Source organism: Callospermophilus lateralis, chromosome 19 (assembly GCF_048772815.1).
Source record: "Callospermophilus lateralis isolate mCalLat2 chromosome 19, mCalLat2.hap1, whole genome shotgun sequence".
In the NCBI taxonomy this organism is placed as follows: Eukaryota; Metazoa; Chordata; class Mammalia; order Rodentia; family Sciuridae; genus Callospermophilus; species Callospermophilus lateralis.
In genome coordinates this window covers 17,206,143-17,224,533 of record NC_135323.1, presented here as the reverse complement: position 1 = coordinate 17,224,533, position 18,391 = coordinate 17,206,143, and the positions used below count along the sequence as shown (strand labels likewise).

Genomic DNA, 18,391 nt, shown 5'->3' with positions numbered 1-18,391 from the left:
CTAAACAAGAAACACAAAACTCTAATAAGCCCAACAAAAATTTAAAAATGCTGTAAAAGCAGCTAAAAGGATTTTAGAATCCTTAACTCTAAAAACTAACGGCCAAAGAGGTAAAGCAACACGTTCAGTGCCATAAAGTTCTATTTACGTAATAGAGAATTTAACAAAAACTTTCCATATTCCAACAGTCTCCAAAACCTGTGAAGGTATTAGAGTGAATGCTACAAGGTGTGAAATTAAAATTAGAACTGTCATTATACAAATCAGGGGATAAAGTTCAAGGAAAATATATCATCACCACACATTTAATTGTCAGAATGAAATTTCAGACCAATGATCTACCTATAATTATTATCTTAAGAAATTACAATCAATTAAGAAACATGATTTTAAATGATCAGAATATGTGTTACAAAAATATGAAGTAACACCTTGTCAGATATTCTGGATCCATTTTTTTTTTGTAGAAATGCATTTTTACAGAAATGTTGGATATAAAATACATTAAAAAAAAGAGAGAGGTAATCTCAGACTTGTCACTACCTGCTTCCACAACCCCATTCTCTCTGCAATTAAATTTGTAAAACATTGGAATTTCTAGAGAAATCTTTTCTATTTTCAATTAGGAACAGAGTGTGTTTATCTCAATGCTGAAAATGAAAGAATCTCAGCTGTATGGAGTAGGGTACCTTAGGTGTGTTATTTGTGTTGCAGTTGCTCCATAGACATCACCACGATTCCAGAAATAAGTATCAATTTGCTTATGCCCCATTGTTCCCAATTTGTGAAAGAGGAGTCTCCCACTGCCCAAAGAGAGAAAAGAAAAGAAGAAAAAAAAAAAAAAAGAGGAGAACAGAGGATAGAAAAAGAAACAGAAGAAGAATCTGAGTTGCTTATCAGTGGTGTTAGTGGAGAGGGTGAAAGTTTCATTTAAAATATTTGGGCTCCCATCTCTCCCCAGCAGTTGCTGTGTGTCTGACACAAATGGGCTTTTATATTTCCGCACTCAAAAAGCAATGAAATTAATTATTAGTTAAAGGTTCACAGGCGATGTTAACTTCTCTAACACAAACTTCTATTCTTTAAGAAATTTTACGTATAGCAGTCTGCTCTTCATTGACTATAAAAATCGTCAATTTCAATCTATCACTGCTTGGAAGCATCTATGGAATGTGTCTGGATTATAAACAGCGTAACAACAGACTGCTCTAAGATGAACCACAACAACACAGGATGGTGACTAAGAAAAAATAGATGGGGGTGAAGTTGAGAAAGTGAGCAGGGTTGAGAGAGTATAAGAATATAAAAAAATATTATTTAAAAAAAATTGTTTGTAGTTGTAGATGGACAGCATGTCTATTTTATTTGTTTATTTTATGTGGTGCTAAGGACCAAATCTAGTGCCTCACATGTGCCAGGTAAGTGCTCTGCCACTGAGCTACAGCCCCAGGCCAACATTAATTCTTATTTGTGAACTATAACACTGTATTTATCTTGAAGCATGTTAAAAAACACTTAGGTCTTCTCAGTATCATTCTCTAGCATAACCATTCTCATCATCACCACCTGCTCACTACACTACACTTCAACAATATTTATGGCATGAAGCTTGAGAAAACTGTGTTGCTCCTGAGGTTTTTTTAATTTTCCTTTTGTCATTGAGAGAACATGGACACATATTCTATGAACTAATGTTTCTCAAGGCATGTCCTAAAGATCTTTCTCTTAATTTCCTATACTTCTGGAAGGAAGACTTGTTACAAATACAGAATCAAGAACTTATTACATAACCTTAAATCCAAAACTGGGGGCTCAGGGCATAATACCTAGATCCACTGTCTAGAGGAACACTTAATATAATGTATATTATGTGAGTTCACAACTACTGAAGGTAATCAAAAAGGTGATTAAAATAATTGAGAGATAAAATGGAAAGTCATCTAGTTAACCATATCACTAGATTTTCACATCTGTTCCTTTCATTAAAAACCGGTTCATAACAAAATCGAAAAATGCATTAAAAATAAGCATGAGGGTGCTTTATAAAGCTATTGCTGGTTTGAACTAATGGTTTATAAAATAAACCTACTTTAGAATCTTAAGACTACAAGGTGTATCCACGCTTATTAGTCAATATTTTGTTGATGCTTGGCAGTTAATACATTTGCCTCAGTATTCTGAAGAACTTTCTTATGCTTATTTTTCAAAATAATTACAGAATGCAAATAGCATATATAAAATAATGTGGGAATATGTATGTGAATGAGGAAGAAAGCAGGGAATGAAAGAAAAAGAAAAAATCAGAAGACTACAAGGGAAGTGGCACTCACTGATGACAAAAATCCCCCAATCATTTGAAATTTGCTTTAAATGGAGCAGACTGCAGTGTTTCAATCTTAAAACACAGAAACGCAACATGTGGAGACTAATGATCTTGGTATACAAAGTTCCCAAGGAATCCAAGTAGCTAATTTACAAGCCCAGGATTCAAACATTATGCCCTAGGACTGACTGTGCTCTCTTTCTCCACAGGTCATACCTAATGTGTATACTTACGCATCTATGGTTGGTATTGCATATTTTCCAGTGTTGGTAAGCATCGCGCCTTTCATGTTAGGATCTTTCACTTCCATCATAAAACTTCTGGGAATTCCAGTGCTTTTTTTAATCCTAGGACCAGATTCAAAGTTCTTATCCTGTTTGGATGGAAAAGAGAAAGGAGAAAAAGCAGACATCCTTATTTAACAATTAGCTAACATTATGCAGTGCTTACTACTTCTTTTTATTTGTAATACTTCATACTTGTGATCTTATTTAATCCTCACAATTGCCGTGTGAGGTAAGTACTGTTATCTCCATTTAGGAGAAGAAAAAATAGGCTTGGAGAGATCAAGGAACTTGCCTAAGCTCACTCACCTACTAAATGGCAGAACCCAGACTTGAAGACTGGCAAATCTGGCTCCAGAGGTTGTGTTCATTTGCCATTTTATTAGAGAAAGCAATTTTACCAAGAAAATCAAGATGACTAAGCAATACTTCTAAGAAAAAGATGAATTATAGTTTCTACTTTGGACTTACCCCATTGGTTGGGCAATTCTTAATATAATGGCCAGGTTTACCACAACGGAAACAGGTATAAGATGGAGGTGGTGGACCTAGAGGTTTCTTCATGTAACTGAAAGGAAAAAAAAAAAAATGATTACATGTACAAAAGGTCTTTTAGAAAATGATGTTTTTGACTGGGGGGAAAAATTCACCCCCAAAGTTCCAATTAGTATAAAGTATTTATGAACTTACTTGATTGGGTCGTATTCATGGCCAGATTGCGACATCATTGCTTTTATTTTATCTTCTTCAGAAGCATTGGCTTCAGCCAGATTGGCAGTCTGTTTAACAGGTAATTATTTGACACACACATTAGAAACACATTTAAGACCACACAGCCAAAGACAACACCACTCATCCTGTAAAGAGCAGTATCTAAACTAACCTTGCATAAAAACAGCTATTTACACATATAACCTGGAAGAGGCAATGGGAATTCCTTAAGTTATTCTACGATGTATGGGTGTCTGGGAGCTGAAGAAAGTCTTTCTGGAGACACTCAAACCTTAGACCCTGTTTGTACCTTACATTAAGATTTACATACTACTGCTCTATGAGGTAAAAACTAAATTAGAAGAAAAACACTTGATGTTCTTAAATTAAAAATATTTCAAGTGTCACAACATTAAGGCTAATTCACACTTACAACTTGGAGGTAGGGAAGGGGTAGATGGCTGAGCATATTATGCAGCAATTAAAAGCCAGAGGCTCTTTAGGTAGTGGTGTCAGTTTCAAATTAAGTATGAAGGATGTGCATTAAGCATTTACTATAATTTTAAATTCAACTCTCCAGATAAATTTTATGAAATTCATCTTTAAGGAATTATATATAATAGTCTAGATAAAAGCAGGGTCTAAGGGAGTGATTTCTAATAACTTCAATCTTCAAGCATCTAGCACTCATATCAGCCACTCATGGATTTCTTTACATTCATCCACAAAACAAGCAACCAGTTTTAACATTTTATTGTAATTTTATATACAAAGAATGCTTAACATTAACAGAGCTTAGAACAACAGCAACATTTACAGAAAACTGGATTACAGATGTTTAACAACTAATTTGTTTGAACCCAAACATTATTTTACAAATAGAATTTAAAAGAAAGAAAGCAAGAAAGGAAAGAATCCCCCAAACCTCCCCAACTCCTCCCCACAAAGAAACAATGGTAGGAATAGACCCAAACTCAAATATGGTCCTTGTAGTACATAAGAATAAAAACAGTAAACTATTACCTGCTAAAGATGTCAACTATGCTAAGCCACTTTGCATTAGAAAATGATAAAATAGATGGTTTTAGAATCATTCATTTTAATGTTTAATTTTCCTAGGAGCTTAAAAAGCAATTATTTGTACTTGGACATTTGTGGAGGGGATATATCCTAGGGGAAAAAGATATAAGCTATAACAAAGGGACAAGCACTAATGGAAAATCCATCTTTTCTTTAATCTTGGTTGCCAAATTTGGTTTCACATTTCTGATAGCAGGGAAAAAAAGATTTCTGGAAAACCGGACAACTTCCTTTTGGCCCTAAAAAGTCTACCTATTCCTTTTTAAGGCACAATTTGCAATCTAAATGTGTTGTTTAAAAAAAAAAAAAAAATCCATCACTAGTGCTTTTCCAAACAAAAGATATACATTGTTGAGCAGAAAATGCAAGCAATCTTATCGCAAAACATGGCATATACAATGATTTCAGGAGGTAACAATTTGTCCCTCTGCCACACATACACACTGGTATATTCCTACAAACATCTTTATACACTTACACAACTCATGTAGTCTGCGTTCAAACAAATTAGGTTGTTTAAAACTTTTTCTAATGCAGACAGACTACAAGCCTATAGCATAAAAAAAAAAAAAAACAACTGTAACATTTATAATATTGACCTTCATGTATGACATTTAAAATATTGACCTTCATGGGTTTGATTCAAATATTCAAGAAATAGCCACGCAATCGTCCATGTAAAGGAAATCTTCTGTTTTGGCTGCTTAGAGAAAGTCCACATAATTTACAGCCAAATCCAGGGAATTCCTCCAGAACTTTGTTAGTTTCCAATGTATAATTAAACAATATATGTGTGGGGGGGGCATGATTAAGTGTAGCTTCGTGTGCTTCTTCTGTCTTGAAGATGAACAATATTCCAACATTACGCTGAGGCTCATATAGAACTCCCCTATCTTCTCAAAACAGCAACTACTCTTTACAGGATAGCAAAATGTACAATGCTTTTGCAAAATACATCCTCCCCCCAACCCATAAAAAAAATTGTTCCACATAAAAGAATATGATGATAGAAAAAAGACTTATATTTTCAAGAATATATATATATACCTTTGTAAGCTGGGCCAGAGAAATAGATGCAGAAGAGTCATCAATCTGTTCACAAAAAATTAAACACACATTCAAGTTCCACACTGAAAACATCTGAAAGTGATCAGTCAGCCCCCAATGTCACTTAATGTTTAAATATTGGGCATTTTCTTAGTTTTCTAAAGAATGTTATCTTTTAAGCTGGAAAGTGTAGTTCAATCTATTTCACCTTTCTCTATACATTTCATACCCAGGAACAAAGGCTCACAGTTGAAGGAGACTCAACTACAATTTGAAAGTATATCACATAGGAAATCTGTTCAGAGTGGTGACTAAATACTAAATTAGAGTCCCGTGTCTCTCAATGGTCTCTAAATTTGATAATGCTCAAGACAATGTACACTGGAGAATAAGAAATCTTTCTAATCCTCCTCTATGCCATTATACAACATTGTAAAAACAAGCAGCTCTTTAATGGCTCAGATAATTGCTTTAATAAATAACAGCTCCCACATAATTGCTACTTTTTTTCTCCTCTTTGAGCATGCACTGTTCAGTCTGAATAAGTTTGTTTATTCTTCCACATAAAGAGTAACAATAGCTTCTTGCCAAAGAAACCACAGCTTTATCAGGGCAAAGATGTTAAGGGGGAGAAAAAAGGAAAATTGAAGGTGCCCTGGGGAAAGGGTGAACAGCTGTAAAGTATGATGATGGATTCTAATATTTGGAGAAAAGAAAGTTGATTTAATCAAACAGGAAGCATATGAATATATATGAAGGATATGAGGGCTTTAAAAAATGTTATTTTAAAATGTAACCTTCAGACTTTTTTCATTTGATCTATGAAATGATTTTAATTATTTAAAACCTGGAAGACATGGCTTCCCTATAGCTCCCTATTTAGCAAGTGGGTTGCTTATTCCAAGTTATAAGCTCCTCATGCATTACTGGTGGGAACTCTTGCCTAAAATGGGGAGAATGTAACAAGATGTTTGGATCAAAGGAAGTCTTCATTGGATATTTTTTCTAAGATTATTAAAATAAAAGCAGCATGACTCAAGACCTCAAAAAGAAATGTAACCAGTTTCAGTATGAAGTTCTTCGCCAAAGCCCACCAAAGAAGGGACAAAATAAATGTAAATAAAAAATAATGTTGTCTAATTTTAAGATACATCTTATAAATATCTTAGGATTTTAAATTAGTTTGATGGGTATTATTACTGTGGTGTTTGTTCAGACAAAAGATTTTTTTGCTCCACACTGAAGAACTGTAAAAGAGTTCTCATAATGCACAAATCCCACATTCCTAATGCGTATCAACCACATAATCCACGAGTAGGTTCTCTCTTCCTTGCTCAGCTTTGAAGTAGCATAATCCTTAAGAACTAATCTCAAGGATATGCAGAACAATGAAATGAAATATATAACTTTCCTAGTTTATCCAGAATTCAGACCCACTCAATCTATTTTAAAAAGATTACATTTTACATCAACCAGGAATTATTTGAATTTAACTACCAAGGACTGAAAAAATCACTATCAACCCAATCAACTATACAATGTTTCTATCCAATGAAACAAATTAATAGCCTTTAAAAATAGTTCATTACTATCTATAATAGGAATGCTGACAATTTCCTGAGAAAGCAACCCATTATATTCTTACCATTGAAACTGAAAAAATGTTTTAAAATATCTTCCCACTCTTAACACTTAAAATCTAACTTTTTGTTTTTATGCTGGGTTTTCTTTCTTTCTTTCTTTCTTTTTTCCTCCAGCTTTCTGCCACTATCATATATTTAATGAGTTGAAAGTGGTTTCACACATGCAACTGCACCTCAATCAAGTTTTTCCATCAAATAATTCCTACAGTCTGCAAAGAAGTCAAATTTACCACAAATTTAGAAAGGCATCCAATTTTGTTTTCTATATAATAGCAAGGTGATAAGAAATGAGTGAAAAATGTTAACAAAGAATGGCTTAAAAATGATTAGAAATTTATATGTACTAAAATGTCAACACAGTGACTTCTCTGTAACATATTACCAAGATACTAATGTAAAAAAAAAACAAAAAAACTACCACATTAAAAAAAAAAAAAAAAAAAGTCCTCACACAAAACTAACTGATGGGCATTGTAGTCATCATGAAAATTAACCCACCTCTGCATCTAACCAGGAGGTCTTACTTCTGGGAACAAGGATCTGAAACTTTTTATGTGGTTATATTTGTCTGAAACTAAAGGATCCTAAATGTAATTCTTATATTTAGTTAGCAAGAACAACACCCAGCTTTGAAGGACTGGAAGGATGACTGACTAAAACAAGGCTGGGAAGTATGGAAATGACTACCTCTGATTATGACTTGCCTTACATTACCAAAAGAGTGCACACATTTACTAATGAGAATAAAAAATTTAGACCTGGTACCTCTATTTACTTTTGTGAATGTATAAAATCCACACAATTAAGTCTCCTAAGATGAGCACAGATTATACTGTTTGAATGTATTATACTAGTTTGAATATACTCTCGCATCCTAAATGTCAGCAAATGCACCCCAAGCAGATAAAGAATGGGGATAACAAGTTGTCCATTTCAGATAATCCTAGCTAAAAACTAAAACCACTTTTAAAGTATTAAAAAAATAAATAAAAAGAAAAGAGAAGCCTAAATAAGCTTAAAATAAACTGCTTCTTATAAATGTAATACAGACATGCCAGGGAACACACAAGGCTAAAAGAATGTTAACTTTATTTATGAACATGTGATTTTGTGCTTATACACATGCTAATAAACAAAAAGGAAATAATTGTTTTCAAGAAATAAAACTTCATCTGAATTAGTTTAAATACTATATAAAAATGTACTTTATACAAAATGTGTTACATTTACTACTACAGTCACCAGGAGAGTCAATCTAATTTGTGCTAGCATTTGGATACATAAAAATCAGTTTTAAACCAATCACCAGCAAAACAGAAACTTGGACAGTTTTTACAGCATTATGCTTTAAAAAAAAAGAAAAAGAAAAAGAAAAAAACCCCATATATCCAAAATGAAGGGAAAAAAAAAAAAAAAAAAAAACCAACCCAAAACTCTAAGACTTTTGATCTTTGAATAACTATATTTAGTTCCATCAGAACTAAAGGCCATATACTTTAGAGAACAAGTCCAGAGTTCAGATATTCTACGTTATGTTTAAGATCCAGTGATCCAAGGTTAGTGAAATGCCTCATACACAAAATCAGTAGTACTTTGAAAGTATAAAATGAAATAGCAAGCAATACCCTTGAATTCTAAATGAAGATTTCAGACATCTTGCATTGTGTACAATATCAAGCCTGAGCAGTAAAATGTTTAGAGAACCATCAAGTTTACAGAACTCAATTAAGATAGACCTGTATTCTGAAACAGATGTTTCACTTCACAATTTAGGAATGCTGCTACCTTTTACTTAAGAGCTTAAAGTCAAAGAAGTGTCACACTTAAGGTTAATCTGGGATTATAAAAATTAAGATGTTACCCTGGTCAAGAGGAGTGACCTTTGATAACCTATAGCTTCCAATAGCCTACAATGCAGCATTTTAGAATCTCATGAAAGAGCAATATTTTCAAATGGACTTTTGAATAAACTAGATAGAAGTGCAAGGCCTTGTATTAAATTTTGAAAACAATATACCCAACTGTATGAAATCATCAAAATCATTGAGACTTTTATGTACTCATGGGGAGAAGGGTGTAGTTTTTACTTTATAATGCACTGTAAAGAAAGAATAGGAGCTCAAAATTGCCAAATAAAGCAAGAATAAATAATAAAGCTGCATCAATGGTCTCTGGAAAGCTCTTTTCTATGACGTGCTTCAACTTAGAGAAAGCATAAAACTTTAATGTAAGCTTTGCATGTTGCTAATGCATTTTTGAAAGCCATCAATCAGCCAGGGGGTGGGGTGGGGAACTAACAAAAACTAAGTGATACAACGTGAAAATGGCAAAATATACAACTCCAAACATTTTTTTATTGCAAGAAACAAAAAGCACACAACAGCCTGTACATACATACAAAATACTAACTATAGACAGACAGATGTAGAACATGTTATCATGTTCATTAGTGTAAAACCTATACGATCTAAAAAGGATCATACATTACTGTACAACACAGTGTCATACAGGGAGAATTCTATCATATTTAATATGAAACAGTGTTATGGGCACAAATTTCCCATTTCTACAGAATAAGTGTGCAAATTATGCCACATATATCCATATTCGACTGAGCTGTCATCAAAATACATTTTATTTACAATATGTGCTATGATCAGTTGGATATTAAGTACTAAAAATGATTTACTTCACTGCAACAATATAAAAAGGTAAAGCAATGTGTAGAAAAAGTGTGAGATTGTGTTTTTACATACTGCTTTTGTAGTTCCCATCACTGGTTCAGTTCGACTTCTAAAAAACAAAAAACAACAAAGACTAACATTAGTTTTTACAAATCTTAACTAACCTTAGTATTTTTGATTTTTTTGTGCTAATAAATATTAATTCATATCACCAATCACATGTTTTTAGTAACACAATTTTCCTTTCATACAAAAATTTTATCTTAACCACCTTTCAAAAGGTAAATTTGTGGTTAAAAAAATTTCCACAGTGGGGAATTCTAGAATAGGTGTACCTTGCCATTTATAATAAATGTTTTCTGAAAGGTAGTATGGGGACTTTATTATGTTGAGAAACTCTGTGGTGCATTTTTTTTTTTTAATTTTTGGGTTTTAGTTGTAGGACACAATACTTTCATTTTATTTATTTATGTGGTGTTGAGGATAGAACCCAGTGCCCCATGCACGCAAGGCAAGAGCTCTACCACTGGGCCACAACCCCAGCCCCTATGGTTCATTCTTAAGAGACTGAAAGATCATTCTTAAAGAGTCACCTAATGAATTTCCACACATATTTTCTCAAAGCAAGATTACTGCCAATTAGCATTTGATTTGGATCTACGAGAAACTACCATCCTCCAAAAACTAATTTTCAAATAGACAGGTTGACAATTATTTTTTTTTTAAAGTTTCAAAACAATGGCCAATAACTGAATAAGAACCCAAACTCTCAGGAAGATACAACTTAGCCTGAGAGTATTTTAGTTAAAAAGAATGAGTTAAATGGTTATGTAGAATTGGACAATACGATGTTTAAAAGAACATACAAATGAAATGAAATGAAACTAAAAAGAAATTTCCTTAGCTCACACAGGAAATAAACAGGGGTTGAGTTTCTAAGTATAACTTTTAAATGCTCAGCTTTAATTTTAAGTTTACACATTATTTGGAAGTTCTGAGATTTAAAAAATCGGTGTGGGAGGCTCATTTTCTAGTATTTGCTCAACAAACACAGAGATATTTTCAGGCAAATTTATTATAAACAAAACCCTATGTGTTGATAATTAACATGCAATTTGTGTTAAGAGGCAACTCGTTTTGCCATTTACTTCAAATTATTCTTTTCTCAATAAAAAAAAAAAGAGAGAAAAGAAAAGAAATCCAGAGAAATGGGATGTTTGCTATTTTTTAAAAAGCACACGATAAAAGTGTAATTTCATACTAGGTTATAGAAATTAATTCTTAAAATCATCATCTTAATTCATAATCCTTAATATCATTTACAGTTAAAAGCATGTACTACAAAGTTTACTTCGTAATCACAACAAAAAGGTATTCACCTTTTTAAAGCTGATACTATTCTGCAGTTATTACACAAGAGACCTTCAAATGTTAAGATATAGAATGTAACTTTACAACTAACTAGTGAGAAAAATTTCAGAATGCTTGCCCACATGAGGTAAAACTCCAAGAAATGACTATTTTACCTTATTTCCAAGAACACACTGCATTTCTTAGGACCAACAAATTCCATAATTTTTCTTTGACCCAAAGCAGAATTTGCTAAATTTAAAACAAAGCTATGTAAACTCTCAGTAAAAACCACTACTCTTTAAATAGCCCAAATTGCTGCCTTCTTCACATATTTTTAGTTCTGCTATCAGTATTAAAAGTTGCAAGAAAGCAGAGAAGTTGAAGTTTTAATTATACCCTTCTAGTAAATATAAACTCAGACTAGTCCTGAGAGAATCTGTTTCTTATTTCAATATTGGGCATTTACCATATGGCTAGCACTATTTAATTTTTAGAATCTGTAAGTTAGTTGAACCTAGGTATTCATGAGATTGGATCTAGGACCCTCAAGTCCTTTATATGAAAGGGCATATCTGAATATAATGTATATGTGACCTATATAGTAACTTTTTTTCCTTTTTCTAATCTTTTCAATCTGTACTTACAGACACAGAACTCAAGGATATAAAGTGCAAACTATATATCATATCCCTTTCTGTTTTAGAGAAATCTGAGGCAACAAACACTTTAGGAAAATCACCCAAAGTTACACAACTGGTAGGCATAAAGCAATAAACAAAGTCAAATCTAAGCCCGATTCCAGTGTTATGCTCATATATCCTATATATATGGCCTCCTAACTGAAGTCTCTTTTGATAAAGAACATAAATCAGCATTATTGAATACTCTCAATGCTGTCAAAATATATAAGATCTATGTCACATATACATTTTTTATGGTGAGAAAATAGCAGAAATTTTCCCTAAGAATAGTTCTTGCTTATAAACGACAGGCTAAGTCAGCTTAACCAGGGGAAGAAATCAGAACAAACAAAAAGATATAAATAGGATTCAAAAATTTAAAAAGATCTATTTTGAGAAATCCATAAAAATTCAAAAATACTTACATAACATATGTCTTGCTTGTAGATTTAACACCTCCTATGGGAATTCTTCTAACAATTACAGATGAATTCTTAGGAATTAGAGCATTATCATCAGTATATTCTGTAAATAAAGGAAAAAAAGAGTCAAATTTCTATTTGGGGATTTGGGTAAATACTCAAGAATTAGACAACTTCAACCAAATATATCGTGGGAAATGAACACAGTCACAAAAGGGCACTAACAACTGCATGTTACTTGCATCATTTCTAATATTGTTAGATAATATATCCAAAGCCATAAGGGGGCTTCTGTTCCAAGGACACCAAATAACGAAAGCAAATGCTTAGCTCTGGTACCTCTACTTCGTGGAACTCCCAATCTCATTAAGACTATGCCATTCCCTAGTGTATTTAGCCAGAAATGTTCAACATATATGGCAAAACTTATTTAGAATGAAGATTAGTTCTGCCTCCTCAAGCTCTAAAAATGAACTGAATATTACAACCCTGCACTCATGGAGCTTACTACTGGAGAAAACAACCTATGCATTAAATTATGACATTATGAACAGAGTTTCTTTTTATATAATAAGATTGTGGATGTAACTTTGGATAGAATCAACATTCTATCCAAAGAAAGCCCCTCTAAAGAACCTACATTTGCAACTCTGAAGACTGAAACAGCTGGCCTGGTGGCAGAGGACTGCAATACCAGCTACTCAGAAGGCCGAGACAGGAGGATCATCAAGTGCCAGGCCAGCCTGGACAACTTAACTAGACTTTGTCTCAAAATAAAAAGTAAAAAATAAAGCCAGCAAGGTACACAAAAAAGCTAGATGAAAAGTATTTTAGGCAGAGGGAAAAACATGAAAAAATGACACAAAGAACTAAAGAGCTGAAAAAAAAAAAAAAACAAAAACAAGAGAATGACATACACAACAGGTAAAAAGGCATGGGACATACACTGATTTATATTTTGTTAAGTACAAGGAAGTCACTGGAGGATTTTATATGAAATGCCAACAATTTATGTTATAAAAGGAAAAGATTCTGGGCATGTAGCACATGTCTATAATCCCACCTACTAGAGAGATTGAGGCAGGAGGATCTGAGACCCTGATTCAAAATAAAAAAATAGAAAGTACTGGGGACTTAGCTTAGTGGTTTAAACTCTAGTACTACAAAAATAAGTAAATAAATCAAACAAGTTAATTTTAAAAAATAAAATTATGTCACCTATGTAAAGAATAAGTTGTAGGGGAAGAGGAGAAACAGGGTGACTAAGAGGCTGCTGCTTAGTCCTGGTAGAGATAATGAAGATGATGCCAGACAGGGATAATGTGTGGGGATGTGGCAGAAAGAAATGGAGAGCCGGAATGTTATGGGGACACGGCTGGGGCTGGGGCTGGGGCTGGGGCTGGGGCTGGGGCTGAGTGGCAGAGCACTTGCCTAGTGAGTGTGAGGCACTGGGTTCAATCCTCAGCACCTTATAAATACATAAAATAAAGAACGTTATTAAGACAGAAATGACACAGCTTGCTGATGGGCTGAATAATGGGAAGATAAAGGAAAAAGAGGCATGAATTCCTAGGTTCCTAGTTTTAGTAAATGGTGCTACTTTTTAAGAAAACCAAGAGAGAATGAATTGGTGCTATTTCCCTTCTTGGACTGTCTATAATTTATACTAGTAACAAACAAACTGAACCCATCCTTAACTACAATAACAAGATTTACCAAGGCATCTCGGTATCAAAAAGAAAAAATAACTCATTAGAGAAGCAAAAACGTATCCATCTCTCTTAATCCCACAACCAGATATTAGGGTTCACTTTTAATGGTATTAAGCTTATGTGCTTCACTTAAATTACTTAGCACAATGTGGCTATCTCTCCTTCAATTATTTCAAGCTTATTACATGTGTGGAATTTTTAGGTTTTTAAATGTATGTCAGCTTTCTTATTTTTAGTCATAATGCTATTAGTATTCCCTGTTATAAAATAAATTGTTCAGGCAAGGGTTCTTATCAATATATTTCAACTACTTGGTGATACCTTACAAGTATCCAATTAGAGTGACGCAATCTCCCAGAATTAGGCATGCCAATGTAAGACTCTGGACATTATGCTGGATAGCTTGTTACAGTCCCAAATTCCAATCAATCTGAGTCAGGAAAATTGGAAGTGGGAAAGGATGAGGGATTTTTAATAAGTTAAAAAGTTAATTTGAAAGTCAAAATAAGTCAACTATCTGACAGGAAGTTTCTGAATATGTAACAATTTTCAAATGCATTCACAATAGCTTCCAAAAACAATTTATTAATTTGATCTGCACAGTACTATGTTAAATAGTAATAAAGAGTCAGGTGCCCTGATGCCCTTCAAACAGATATTCTAACTGACCACTTTACTTGAATTACAATGGTTTTCTAACTCCCAAAGTATCTTACATTTAAAATAACTCCTTAACAAGTAGTCTTTTAGCTTCAAAGGACCTGCCAGCATAAGTTTTGATCCAAAAACATGAATGGCATAGATGAAATGAAAAATGTTGAATTTGAGAAATGGAGAGATTCAGAAAGGGTCTAAAAGGAAACAGGATACTTAAATCTAAAACAAAATTCTGATTCGAGCATTTTAGTATTACCAGGATTTAGGGGTCCTAAACAGATTTCAAAAACTATAAGAAATGTTTAGTAGAAACACAGCAGAAACTGAAATGATCCAGCTCAACCTTCTTTCCTAGGCAATCTCTTATACTACAAACACTTATTTTGCAACTTTACTAAACAGTGCTAAAACCAAGTAGCATCCTTATTCAAGGGTCTTGAAACAGTGGATGCTGTTTTTCACGAAACTCATGAAGCTGCTACCCTCTACACTGCTATCAATGGTATCTTTTCATCCCCTAAACTGATGACTACATGAAATAGACATTTTGTCTCCCACTCTTTTCTTAACCAGCCTAACCTTTCTCCACTGAAGTGCAGTTCACACTATAAATGAAAGAAAACATGCTACTGGGCAAAGCACTTTCTTAGATTATGTTATCATGTATTTATATTTCCTGGACTAGGGAAAAAGTAACACATAGTCACAAAACTCTCCCATTTGTGGACAAGATTCCTTCAATCATAACTTCCTCCAGTCTAAAAGCTGCTTTTAATTGCTAGGTAGACAAGATAAAGCCTAGCCCCACATAACTCAAAATGGCAAAAATGAAAACTGCATAGTATGTAACAAAATTGCCTTAATATCCTGGAATTTCACCTATACCGCTTTACCTTTCATTCATAAATATGCAATAATGTAGCAATATGGCCTAAAATTATTAAAAATCCATTTGTTTTGTGAACTATAACTGCAGTATTAAAGGATACTTCTGGTGAACTTCAAAAAAAAAAATCTACTTCCTATCTGTCTCTTTCCCTAAGTAGAGGGACATTACAGATAATGACAATTTTTAAAGGGTATGACCCTTGTTAAAAAAAAATAAGGGGGGCAGGCAATTTTTTTTTGCATGTTATGTGAGTAAATATAGTTTTTCCTTAATGATTGTTTTTTTTCTGGTCTTCTATATGATAAAACTTACTCATCTACCAAACTCCAGGTGAGGTGGGAACCTTCATTTCCAAATATAAAAAGCTCATGCCACACTTTACCAGGAATTTGGTGATGAAAAATTACCCTAACCATATTAGAACTTCATTCCCATTTCTTTGCATCCCCCATCAATAAATCTCTGAAGACTGATCTATTTGAAAACTACACATCAGCATTACTACACTGAGAAAAAGAAACCAAAAGGAGTTCAGATTCAGACAGGACTCCTGGGTCACATATTTAATGTTAAATTCCGAATATTACAAAATATCTTTAAAATAAAGAACTCAAAAGATTCTAATCAGTGGTTTACCTGTACTCACAAGACAGAAGAGTTCACTATTTTTCAGAGCCAAAGAAAGTCTAGCAATTATCACTTTAAAGAAGAAATGTCAGTATTCTGGAGCTTGACTGAATTGCTAAATTTTAAGAGTCATATGATAAACTAAGAGGTCAAACACTCAATTACTGTATTGCAAATTCTGGAATTTACACAAAAGACACGAGTGATGACATCAGAACATTTCAAATTCCAAAAACAATCCCGACACTGATTCAAATCTTTAAAAAATATTAAAGCAAGGATCCCTTCTCTACAACACAGGCAACTCCAAAATAAACAAACAAATAAGGGAGGGGGGGAGGTACACACAATTTGCTATTAAACTCCAAAAGGTTCTTGGGTAAGAAATTCACGTTATGTCTATTACTGCCTTAACGAGAAAGAAACATTGCCTAGGCTCTGCTCCCATCCTGATTTCAAATTAGAAAACGCCACAGATACCAGCCAGGTCCCCTTCTCTCGACCCACCCTCCCCATTTAAAAAAAAAAAAAAAAATCGGGAATAACCAGATATCCACGTTTTCGGATTAGCCTGTTCCAGAAGACCCCAGTATTGCAGAAATCACCCAGGGCTGGGAAACTGCAAGGTCGGCTGCTGCAACCCCCTGGCCATCAATGAAAAGTTGGATCGGAAGTATTAGAACGAACCCGAATGGCGGTTAGTCCCCTGCCAGGCACCTTACAACCAGGGCTCGGCCACCCCCCTCCACCCAGCAGACACCTGGCGCCCAGGTGGCCCTTACCTTCTTTCGTCTGCGCGTTGGTGATCTGCAGGTCGCAGTCGGCAGCTTTCAGCTTCTCTCTCCCCATAATCTGCTTCTTTAAGTCGCAGAGGGAGATGTGGAGCCCATCAAAGGTGACGGTATCATAGTTGAGTTTAGAGGAAAATTTATAATGCACACAGGACATTGTGCCAAAGGGTTCCTACGGTTCAGCGAGGAGACGTGGACACTCTGAATATATGTATATTTATAAAACGGAAGAGCAAAATATGTACACACAGAAAACACTCAAAAGAGACACCGAAGGACCCTGAGGCCTCAGATTAAATACCCCCCAACCACAAGCAGGGGTGCGTGAGAACAATAATCCAGAACCCCCCCGGCACTCAGAAGCGCTTCATGTGGGAGGAGGAGGACGAGGACCGGGAAGGGGGGAAATCGAGAATCCGCCAACGGGCACAATGTCACCCGGCTGGGTCCCCCTCGCTCATGCTAAGTGCAGTCAGTAGCGGTCAGTCCACACGTTAGAGTCCGGGTGCCCCCGCGGGGTCAGGGGTCCATAGCGCGGCCGCACCTCCCGGCTGGTCTCTCTCTCCGTGGATGGGGGTGACCCAGGCCCCGGGAGAAGGTTGCGGGGAGAGGGCCTAGGCCCGGAGTCCTCGAGCGGCCTCTCGCCTCCGGCTGGCTTCCGGACGACCGGCGTCAGCTTCCCCAGGCCCAGGCCCCCACCACACACACACCCTGGCGCCTGCTCCCCGGCGGCCACGAGCGGCCCGCGGCCTAGGCCGAGGACGCGCGGTCGGCGGAGGAGAGGCCTTCCGCAGGCCGCCCCCGGCTCGGGCTCCGCCTCCCCCCCGCCGCCGCCGCCGCCTCGACACAAAGCCGGCGCTGGGCCTCCGCGAGGCCTCGGAGCACTTCCTCACCACCCCGGGCCCCAGCCAGCGGCCGGGTGGCTTCGGCGGACCCCGGGGACACCGCCGAGGCTTCCCTGACGCTTCCTCTCGCCGGATCCTCCTCCGCGCTTCTCTCGCCTTTCGCTCCCGTCGCCTTTAGGCCCAGAACCGCGACCAGTTGAGCCCGGAAACGGCCGGGCGGCGGTGAGGGCTGCGCTGGCTCCCTTTTTTGTTTTGCCCCCCTGCCGCTCTCGGGCCCTCACCCAGCGACGGCGACACCTCCAAGCCAGGCACTATGGCGGACGCGGCCTGGCTTCGGGCGAGCGCCCCACTCCGGGGTCTCTAAGCAGGGATTGCACGGGCGGCGCGCGCGAGGCGGGGCCGGTGTGCGCGGATAGGCGGGCCGAGGGGCGGGGCCGTGGCGTCACAAAGCGCACCGGCCCGCCCACGTGACCCTGCGCTTTGTGACTCGGAGCGCGGAACCTGAACTAGCCCGAGAACGGGCCAGACCATCTGCCTCCCGTAGGGGGGGGGGTGAGGCTGAGGCTCTGGGAGGACCGGCTCACGGGGGCGGTTCCGGGAGGGGAGCTCACTTGACAGCTGCTGCCCGGGGTGGCTTCCCCGC

General features: G+C 36.4%; 1 protein-coding gene across 3 annotated transcripts in view; it reads right to left on the bottom strand.

Annotated features, from left to right (window-relative positions):
- Rbbp6 (RB binding protein 6, ubiquitin ligase) overlaps positions 1–18,109 on the bottom strand; it is a 31,390-nt gene extending 13,281 nt beyond the window's left edge. For 2 of the 3 annotated variants that reach the window (XM_076840726.2, XM_076840727.2), the window contains exons 1-7: positions 16,895–18,109; positions 12,231–12,330; positions 9,845–9,881; positions 5,446–5,490; positions 3,298–3,386; positions 3,079–3,175; positions 2,557–2,696 (exon numbers count right to left, since the gene is read on the bottom strand). In XM_076840726.2, the coding sequence (XP_076696841.2) occupies positions 2,557–2,696; positions 3,079–3,175; positions 3,298–3,386; positions 5,446–5,490; positions 9,845–9,881; positions 12,231–12,330; positions 16,895–17,060 (674 nt within the window). In that variant the 5' untranslated portion in view covers positions 17,061–18,109. Of the gene's footprint in view, positions 1–689; positions 804–2,556; positions 2,697–3,078; positions 3,176–3,297; positions 3,387–5,445; positions 5,491–9,844; positions 9,882–12,230; positions 12,331–16,894 lie in introns of all 3 variants that reach the window. The other variant, XM_076840728.2, reaches the window with a different exon arrangement.
- Positions 18,110–18,391: the final 282 nt, after the last annotated feature.